The sequence below is a fragment of the Chrysochloris asiatica genome, unplaced genomic scaffold (assembly GCF_000296735.1).
Source record: "Chrysochloris asiatica unplaced genomic scaffold, ChrAsi1.0 scaffold00027, whole genome shotgun sequence".
Taxonomy (NCBI): Eukaryota; Metazoa; Chordata; class Mammalia; order Afrosoricida; family Chrysochloridae; genus Chrysochloris; species Chrysochloris asiatica.
The window spans coordinates 22461266-22472183 of record NW_006408545.1 but is presented as its reverse complement, the minus strand read 5'-3'; the positions used below and the strand labels follow the sequence as shown (position 1 = coordinate 22472183).

Genomic DNA, 10918 nt, shown 5'->3' with positions numbered 1-10918 from the left:
ATCTTTCTCCCGCGGAGCAGCTGGTAGTTTCGAACCGCTGACCTTAAGGTTCGCAGCCCAATTCGTAACCACTACGCTACCAGAGCTCCTTATAGGCGATGCAAATTTTCTAATATGGTTCTTGAATTATCAGAGTCTTAATTATTTTCAGTGAACTTTTAGGGAGAGATTACACTATTTTAATTGGTAGGAAACTAATCACCAGAATCCAATATTTATAATGGCTCTATTTTGATGAATCAAAACTTCACCCAGGGGGTTGACTAACAGTTTTGCTGTGTTTTATTCTTAGCTGGATTTTGTATGAGAAACCAAACTTTGAAGGGCACTCCATCCCTTTAGAGGAAGGAGAATTGGAACTTTCTGCTCTCTGGGGTGTAGAAGATATTCTGGAAAAAAATGATGAAGAGTCTGCTGAGCCTGTGGTGATTGGTTCAGTCAGACACGTGGTCCAGGTAGGTTATGGTAAAAAACAGACTTCATTCACTGATCCAGTAAATATTTATTAAATGCCAGGAACTATTCTTATTTAAGACAATTGTTCATGTAAGTAAGTCGTGTTGTTGTGTGCTCTTGAGTCTGTTCTGACTCATAGCAACCGTGTATAGGGTTTTCAAGGAGCTACTGGTGAATTTGAACAGCAAACCTTGTGGTTTGCAGCCCCGTGTTTAGTCTATAGCACCACACCAGGCTTCCAAGACAATGATAAGGGAGAATATTTGATTGAAGATTATGGATATTTTTCCATAATTTTAAGTGTTTGCATATTTTAAAGAGATGAGAAAAGAAACATAGTAGTTAAGTAAACATTTTTTCGTGACAACATCTTAGGTAAATTATATATTTTGCCTCTGTCTCACTTCAGGACCTCCTATCTCAACCTCCCAAATCCGTTGTACTCAACCTGCTTTTGATGAGTTTTATATGAACAAGTTTTTCTTACTTAATCTTCTGGTTGCCACATGAGTTTAGGTTACTTTGATGGCTTAAAGGCATTTTACTTTGGGAAAAATAAATTGTCCAAAAATAATTCAGGTGATAGTTCAACTCTAAGGTTTTGTGTAAGTTTTTAAAAATAGGTAAGTGAGGCCACTTTATGGAATGGATAAAAGTTATTGATGCAGAAGATATATCAGTCATTCTTTATGACTCTTGGGTTTTTGATTATTCTTAGCCTTCTAAAAATGTAATGAACTGAAAATGAAAATTTCAGTCTTATTAATCATGTCAGGAGTTGGACTGCAATGGGGAGAAAAGAAGGATTTCTAAATTGAGCATGACTAAGAATGAGTAAGCATGAGTAACAGATCTTGGCAGAGGAAAACATTACATGTTTGCTAGGTCAACATTTCTGATGGACTCCGAAGATAATTGGTATTCTTTTAAAAGTTTTTAGCACATAATATGAGAAAGCTTAAATAAGACATGAGAACCCATTTCAAAATGTCCTAGTTAGTGGAACACCTCACTTGCAGTTTTTGCTTCTTGCTCAGCTGTATTGCCAATCAAGGAATGTTTAAAGATATCTAAATTCTACTTACCATGAAGGGTCTACCGTCTTTAGTTTATTAATTCTTTACCCTTTCTTGACCATAGTCTCATTTTCTTTTTCTGTAGTTACAGTTGAAGTGCAGATACAATGTTGTTCGCTTTTTTCATTTAGCACCCTGGTACTCAATCCTTGTTCTCTGTCCATTCCATTTCCTGAAGTTCATACTCCCTTTTAGTGATTTTTTAAATAGCATCAATATCAGAATCTGAGAGATGTTTTGGGATATGGTATTGTTCCTCTTGGAATTTGTGTTTTGGTTTTGGATTCGAGTGTATCCTTGAAGACAGGGATAAAAGAAAAGAACATTGTTAGAGACTTCCTGTTTGCCTGACAATAGCAGACTTAATGTAAATGCTTTTCATGCTACTACATTACTTGAAGTTTGACTGAACATCATATTCCATTGAACTGATGTGTCATCATTTAATTTACCTTGCTTTCTTAAGTTTATTTAAAATTTTTATATTGTGTTACCTGAGCTTTTTAATGCCTTTTTTTCTCTTTAAGTTTTTATTATGGATTGAGTGAAAATTTATAGGGTAGATCATCAGTTTTACATTCAATAAATCATACAACTTGTTTCATCACAATGATTACAATCCCCTCCATCAGTTAACAGTATTTCTCTCTATTCACTTTAGCTCTTTTTTTAAAAAAACAAAACAAAAAAAACAACACTCAGGCATATTTAATAATCTACCCCACCAAAGGGCACATTCTGTAAGTCTGCCTCATGGCCACTATCTCTTAGTTCCTCTCTTCCAATGAATCTAGAGTCCTCAGTTGCTCCCCCTCTCCATGTCCCCATCTCTGCCTCCATCTCTGGTGTCCCACTGCTTTTCTGGATAAGGTCCCGCATTCCACTTGTGCCCTTCTCCCTTGATGGTCCTAGGGTCCTTGGTTTTTGCACTGTAAGATTAACTGCTCTCCCACTTTTGTTACAAAACTTTTACCTTTACAATTGTGACAGTCACAATTAGTTATGATAACAGTTACTCACTGTTGAATCATAAGAATCTTATCCCCATCTTTCTTAACCAGACCCATCTAGACAAGTGGGAACTCTTTGCCCCCACCTTAAACTAAACTCCCTCTTGAAACCTTGTAAGCCAGTCACTTTGTGCCTTTATTGCTCCCTCATTTTAGGTAGCCAGTGTCTAAGTTACTTGTCCCTATCTACCCTGTGCATAGAGGGGATAGCATTGATACTTGATGTGAAGACTCCTTCCCTCTCTGTTGGTATTTAGAGTTACTTCCTCCATGAGTATAGGTCAGGTTCCTCAAATTGTAGCACTTTACCCTTGTTTCCTTTATTAAAAATTGTTTTGTTTTGTTTTTATTTGCCTCTAGTTGAGTTCTGACTATCAAGCCATCGAGGCTAGGTCAAATGGGTACTATCTGCAAGTTTAGGTGTTCTTTTTAATGCCTTTTGGTAATTTATAATTTTCTGATAGATTTCCTTGGGATGATTTTTTCAATAATGTCATGTTAAAGGGTAGGAACATTTGTATAGTTCCTAATACACCATACATTGTATTTATGGAGTGTAAGCATGGTTTCTTGAACCATGAATATAAGTCACAGCATAAGAGGGAAACCTTTTTAGTTCATTAGAGTTGCTCCTTTGGTAATAGAGGAAAGAACCTCCCTTGAGCTGATCCAAGCAGCTACATTTCTTCTGTACTTCACAAGCTCAGTTCACTTAGCTCAGCAACATAGCAGAGGTTCAGTTGATATTTGATGAATGCTTAGGCACTCAACCAAGAAAGCAGTGCATGGTGGGTGAGTGAAATTCAGAGATTTGTAACTCACCATGAATGCGTGCCTTTGCTGTGACAGCTTAGACCAAAACCAACATTGTAGAGATTTGTGGTAGGTAGTTCAGGAGAGTTACCACAAGGGACTTGTGGGTGCTAAACAAAGTTGAGAAATATTTTAAGCATAACCCTTCTATAGACTATGGATGCTGGCCTTCAATTGTCCCACCAGAGCAAAGAAACCTAAGCTCCTGTGTCCAGGGGAAAACCAAGCCGTTTTTTTCAGTGACTATGAGAGAAGTAAATACACTCCAAAACTCTAGCCAAATACTTTTCTGATCTTTGTGTGAATGAAACAATGAGAATTCTAACTAAACCAGGTGTGTTAGCTCCCAAAGAGGCACATTATTAAGTCAGGGGGGAAAGCAGAGAAGGGGTAAAAGAGCAGGCGCTCTGTGAAATGTATGTGTTTACTTAAAGCTTATTTTATTTAGCCACAAAGAATAAGGTACTTACTGTAGAATTAAATACTTGTAGTTATTGTGACAAATGTCTATGTGTCTTTTTCAGGATTACAGGGTTAGTCAAATTGACTTATTTACTGAACCGGAAGGGTTAGGACTTCAAAATTCCTACTTTGATGATACTGAAGAAATGCAGGGATTTGGTGTAATGCAGAAAACTTGTTCCATTAAAGTGCATTGGGGCACGTAAGTATTTTATTTCAAATGCTCTTTTAATGAGGCTTTTTTAGTGAGTGTAGGACTGGAAGGAGGAATTAAAATATAGTTTCTCTAAACTGTATTGTCGTATTGGGTCACTGTGGGTCAGAACCGACACAACAGCACTTAACAACAACAACATTAATGATTAACGAAGAGGTATTTTTTTTATTAGGCACACACACAATGTTGAATCTTTTGTACCTGTGTTACTGTGATTCACCTCTCTTGTAAACGATAATGATTTATTGGAGGAAACATGGAGAAAAACTGCACTTCTAGTGAGGTGATGGTGGTGGTGGTGTGCCGGTGAGTCAGTTCCGACTCATAGCGATGACCCTGAATAGGGTCTCCCAGGCTATAAATCTTCCTGGGAGCAGAGAGCCACGGCTAGGGCCTTCCTTACTGTAGAAGATCCTGATTTGTGCAAAGCTGAGTAAACAGATTATACCTTCATGGTAGTTCACAGGAGGTAGTGTAGCACATGTACTCTGATATTTCAGCCAGATGGAGGCCAACACACATGGGGCTTCCTCTGATATTTTCTCACAGTGCTGTCCAAAGTCCCTAGGACATTGATTTCAGAAATCACAGGAAACTGCAAGAGTATTCGGACAGAAATGGGATGTCTCAGACGGGAGCAGTGGGGATAGAAGTGCAGGATTTACTACCTTAGAGCCGTGGTTTCTACATAGGGGCACGTTCCCCTGACAGGTGACTGGTGTCCACTGAGGTGCAGGAAGAAAGTGTCAAAGCTTCTATTTCAGGTGAAATCTCTTCCTTTAAAAATTGTATTTTGGAGAATGTTTTTAATGTGCAATGATATATTAGTATTTTTACAAATGGGATATGCAATAGAATTTTTTTACGTTTACCCCTTAAAGTGATACAGAGTATCTCTGTAGCTTGTCCTAGACATTATCTTTTTTATCCTTTTTTTTTTTTTTAATGCAATTTGCTGTTGTATTCACCTTGGAAAAATAGTATTTGACAGGATATAGGGAGTTTCGTGAACTGGAGATCAGAGAGTCTCAATTTTGGACCTCAGAAATCTGGAACTAAAAGCTAATAGACAACTTAATGGAGAGTGTGACTATTGAAATTTGGGCTTGCAGGTAGAAGCCATCCTTGAATAGCTTTTACTTCACAGGCGGCTCCAGGAGAAATTTTTTTTATTGTTAATGTGCCATCAGTTCTGACTCATAGTGATTGTAAGCACAGCAGAATGAAACAAATTGGGACCTTCACCACCGTCACAATTCTTGTTCTGTTTGAGCCCATTCTTGCTGCCACTGTGTCAATCCATCTCATTGGGGGTCCCACTATTTTTCACTGACACTCCACTTTACCAAGAATGATGTCCTTCCCCAGGGACTGATCCTTCCTGACAACATGTCCAAAGTACATGAGGTGAAGTCTTGCCATCCTAACTTCTAAGGAGCATTCTGACTGTACTTCTTCCAAGACAGATTAGTTTGTTCTTCTGGCAGTCCACGGTACTCTCACTGTTCTTCTCCGACACCATAATTCAGATGCATCAGCTCTTCTCCAGTCTTCCCTTATTCATTGTTCAGCTTTCACATACATATGAGGCATGTGAAAATACCATGGCTTGGGGATTTCTCAATATACAAAGGCATATTTAGTAGGAGGTCACACTTTAGGGTATAAAGAATAATGTTAAGTTAAATATCTCCTTTTGATGTATAAAGTTATTTTCCAAGAACAATGTAAATGTTGCTGCTTTAAAATAGTGTACGTTCTAAGTTAAGCCATTTGCTAACTGTAAGGTTGGCAGTTCAAACCCACCAGTGCCTCCATGGGAGGAAGATGAGACTTTCTGTTCCAGTAAATATTTACAGCCTTGGAAACCCTGCACAAAGGGTAGTTATGAGCTGGAATCAACACCATGGCAGTGAATTTGTTTTTTTGTTTGTTTTTCTTAAGCCTTAAGAAGGGAGCTCTGGTGGCACAGTGGTTAAAGCACTTGGCTGCTAACTGAACGTATTTAGGCACCTCTACAGCAGCTTTACCAGCACAGTCACCAGGTCTTCCCTGCAAAATGGCTGGTGGGTTCGAACTGCTGACCTTTTGTTGGTCAACCTATCACTTTGACCACAGTACCATGAGAACGCCTTTATTAGTCTAGTGTTGTGATCACTGTTGTCGAGTGTTGTTGAGTCTGTTCCCTCTCACTGTGACCCTGTATTGGGTTTCTGAGGATCTGCTGGTGATTTTGAGCTGCATACTTTGTGGATAGCAGTCCAGTGCTTATACTACAGTGCGGCACCAGGACTCTTCGTTAGCCTAGTAGGAATAGGCAGTGTAAGTGTATATGTACTGTGTTGGATAGCATGTTAAACTAATTAAGTACTAAAAGAAACACATTATGGAGAGGGACAATGAGCAGTGCTGTTAGATAGGATAGTCAGGGAGATAGATATCTGGTGACATTTAGGCAGAGATCTGAAGCAAGTGAGGGAGTCAGCTGTGCAGATACCTGGGGCAGGAGAGATGGCAGGTGAGGCGAGAGGTGTCTTAAGTAGGAAAAACAGCATTTGCAAAAGCCCTGCTTGGTAAGTTTGGGCAACAGCTAGGAAGCCAGTGGCTGGAGAAGAGAGCTTGGGAGACAGATGGATGGAGAGGGCCCAACTATGTCAAACTGTTTAGACCTCACAAACAATTTTAGAATTAATCTTAAGTGATACGTGAAATCATTAGAGGCTTTTTGTAGAAAATAGACTGTAAAGAGGCAAGGGTGGAAGCCAAGAAAACAGGAGGCAGTTACAGTAATTCAGGCAAGAAGTGATTGTGGTCTCGACAGAGTGATAGCGGTATGGAGGTGAGAAGCAGTCAGGTTCTGGATAAAAGTTATAGGGAGTGGTGAGGGCGGTGAGAAATGGTCAGGTTCTGGATAAGTGTGAGGATAGAATTGATATACTCTGTTGATGGGTTGTATGAAGAATGTGAGGAGTGGAGAAATGTCTAGGGTATGGGACTCCAGCATGTATTGGAGGAACAGACTGGGATGGAGAGTGACATTCAGGACTGGAATTTTGGACAAATCTGAGCTGCCAACTGTACATTCAAGTGAGGGTCAGGGAGCTGACAGGATATGTGAGGCTGGAGGTACAATTTTCAGAATCATCAGAATAGAGGTGGTTAAACCTTATGCTGAATGAGATCTCACAGGGAGTGAGGACAGTTAGGAGAAGCCATCTGAGTCTCAGTGCTTTTACATTTCTAGATTGAGACGAAAAGGAGAACTCTAAGCAAAAGGAATGCGTTCATCTCTGCTTGCCTTTGTTCTTTTCTAAAGTATGAGTGCTAATTTAAGAAACAACACTTTCCTTAGAAAGAAATCTAATAGGTGTCTGCAGACTTCTTTAAACTTACCATGTCTGGAAAGTTTCATGACTCAGGATTGGGCTATGTTGAAGCATATTATGCTGTTACACTTAAGGCATGTTTCTTACTTTTTCAGTAAGTTTCACTTTTGCCCGGTGAGTGATAGTTACAGTCCTGCCATAGCTGACAATTTTACAATGGGCTGATATTAAATGCCATCAAGTCGACTCCAATTCATGGTTGTTGTTGTTGTTGTTGTTGTTATGTGCTGTGGAGTCGGTTCCGACTCATAGTGACCCTTTACGGGTTTCCAAAGCTGTAAATCTTTACCGGAGCAGAAAGCCTCATCTTTCTCCCGTGGAACAGCTGGTAGTTTTGAACTGCTGACCCTAAGGTTCGCAGCCTGATTTGTAACCCCTACACTACCAGAGCTCCTTCCAAGTCATAGTAAACCTGTATAAATACAGTTTCTGAGGAGTGGCTGGTGGGTTTAACCGTTGATCTTGCTATTGATCAGTGCTTATCCTATAGCACCACGCCAGGACTGTTATACAGTGGTGATGGTGGTTATTAACTGCCATTGAGCCTATTCCAACTCATAGTGACCTTGTATAGGATTTCCTAGGAGTGACTGGTGGATTTGAACCTCCAACCTTTCAGTTAGCAGTCCTTTGTCATAGCAACCAGAAACAAGAGATGTCTCTATGGTGGTAGGCATCTTTTTTCTCTGGCTATTTAGATCATGGAAAGTCCCCTTCAGTGTCAGCTTTGCCAACTCAGTTTGGGCCCACTAAACTGGGTAGGTCAGCTTTACAGATCATCAAGTAGAGTCTTGATGGTTTGGGAGAATTCAACTGATAATATGTACCTGAGCTCATTTTGTTTGAGCTTTAGCTGTGGAGGGATAGTTTTAGATTACACTAGGTGATTTATTCCAGGGAGGAAAATGAGGCTTTTTGTTCTTTTTGTTAAAGATTTACAGCCTCAGAAACTCTGTACAGGGCTGGGATGCATTGGAATCTTCTCCAGTGGTAATGGCTTTGATTTGGGATTTATTCACTTTAGTTTAGGATCTTCTACACACAGTAGGGATAATACAAAATTGTCATTTGGGGAAAAGTTACTTTCAATGTAAATAAATTTCCTTTTCAGATTCTGTGGAGTGTACTTTGTTTTTGAAGCTTTCCTTTAAAATATCTGGCTAATCCCTTTAAGAAGTGAGGGCACTTTTTGGGGTTTTTCAGTGTATTTCTAACAAACAGAAACAAAGCATTTTAAGACTTAAGGGAGTGTAAGATTATCTGCCCAAGTACTATCGTTTAATCAAGGAAGACTGGCTTCCATCTCCCCTCAAGGTTAGTGCAGTTGTTAGTGGAGCACGTGCGAGAAGGCAGGTGTTCTGATTGGCAAGTCACAGTATTTTTTTAGTGGCCAGATATTCTTTTATCATGTTTGTTATGAAGCATTTGATATGTTGTTGTTGTTAAGTGCCGTCAAGTTGGTTCTGACTCAAAGCAACCCTGCATAGGGTTTCGGAGGGGTGGTTGGTAAATTTGATCCATCGACCTTGTGGTTCAAACTGACCTTGCAGTCCAGTGCCACACCGGGACAGAAAACTATATAAGGGTCTTAAAAAAGTTTGTGGGAAAATTGAATGAAAGAAGATAGTGAAAATTTTCCATGAACTTTTTGGTGCCCCTCATGTGTATATGTGTAAGTTATGAATTCTAACAATAAAACAAACCCGCATGTGTGAACTTATGACCTAGATCACTACCAACACTGCTGTAGCCCCTGTGTAGCCCACCTTGGTCCTGCCCATCTGTTTACTCCACACACATCACCACTGCCCTGATTATGTGTTCTTCTCATTTCCTAATTTTAGAGTGTCTCCCTGTCATTTGTGTTCTTGAAAGTAGTTTAATTTTGCTTGCTTTTGAACATTACAAAATAACATCAAAGTCCTTGTCTCAGTTGTCTAGCACTGCTATAACAGAAGTACCCCAAGTGGATACCTTTAACAAACAGACATTTCTTGTCTCTCAGTTTACCTGGCTAGAAGTCCAAATTCCGAGTGCTGGCTGTGGAGAAAGGTTCTTGTCTCCTTTCAGCATCTGTAGGACCACCATTTCTTGGAGACTTCCATGTGTCTTCGCATCAATCTTCCTGAGTCGAAGTCGAAATGATGTACTGTACTCCAGTCTCTTGTTTTTTGGTGATAGTAGATTCCGCTCTCTGCTCGCTTCTCTCCTTTTATATCTCAAAAGAGATTGACTTAAGATGCATCCTAGTTTGGTAGATTGCATATGGCCTCATTAACATCACAGAACTGACGATTTACAGCATGTTGTAGGATAATTGATCAGGGCTGCCCACATAATGGGGGGTGATTGCATTGTATTAGATCTCAATGTTTGCTAAACTAGTGGGAATCCAGGCCCAACCAAGTTGGCACAATACCCTATCACACACCTAGTCTCTATGACTTCCTTATTTTACTATATATTGTTTCTAAGATTACCTATATTAATGAGTATATTTGCATTTCATTTTATTGCTATATAATATCCCAACATATCTATTTCACTGTGAAGTATACCATGGTAGAGCCCAACATTTTTATTATATAAATTTCAAGTATACAGAAAAGTGCAAAGAGTTGCACCCAGATGCCTAGAGTCAATAATTGCTAGCATCTTGCCATATTTGTTGTTGTTGTTATTTTTCCAGAACCATTTGAAAGTAGGCTGTAGATACCACCACGCTGCATGTCTAAATATTTCCACATGCATCTGTCTCTGTAATGACATTCTCCTGCTTACCTATACAATCATTATCACACACAAATTATTAACGACAAGTCTGTGGGAATATCTAATCTATAGATAATCAAATATTCCCAATTGTCTCAGGATTGCCTTTTATAATTTTTTTTTTCCTAACAAGGAAGGTTACAGAGTTCATATATAATACATTTGATTGTTTTGTCTCTTTGTTGTCTTTTAATTTCCAAAGTACGCCTATCTTTGTTTCCCAGACCACTGACTCTTCAAAGAATTTAAGTCAACTATTTTATTCAGTGTGCCACATTCTGGATTTCTTTCAAAAGAGCGTTCTCATGATATAATTTAACTTGTTCCTTTATTCCTCAAATTTTCTATCTACTTCACATTAAGACTAGGGAGGTATGATTAGATTCAAGTTGAACAACTTCACAAGCATACTTTATGTATTGTGCTATATATTCAGTGGCATATGTTAACCAGTTTACCCAAGTTTGATGTTTGGTTCAAGGTGTTTCTCCATATCTCTTCATTATGTTCTTGTTCAGCGACATCAAGTTGATTCTGACTCACAGTGACCCTGTATAGGGTTTCCGAGGAGAAGCTGGTAGGCTTGAATCACAGACCTTTCAATTAGCAGTCCAGTGCTTATCCTATAGCCCTATACCAGTCTCTCCATTATAAAGGTACATTTTTCACCTTGAGATTCATTGTCCACTCTCCCTTGAATAACCTCAAAGTCAGCACATTCATATT

The 10918-nt window shown here is 39.2% G+C and overlaps 1 protein-coding gene across 1 annotated transcript in view; it reads left to right on the top strand.

The window, feature by feature from the left end:
- Positions 1-10918, top strand: part of AIM1 (absent in melanoma 1) — a 293695-nt gene that overhangs the window by 242842 nt on the left and 39935 nt on the right. The window contains exons 7-8 of the mRNA XM_006839959.1: positions 293-455; positions 3880-4019. Coding sequence (XP_006840022.1) covers positions 293-455; positions 3880-4019 — 303 coding nt within the window. The remainder of the gene's footprint in view (positions 1-292; positions 456-3879; positions 4020-10918) is intronic.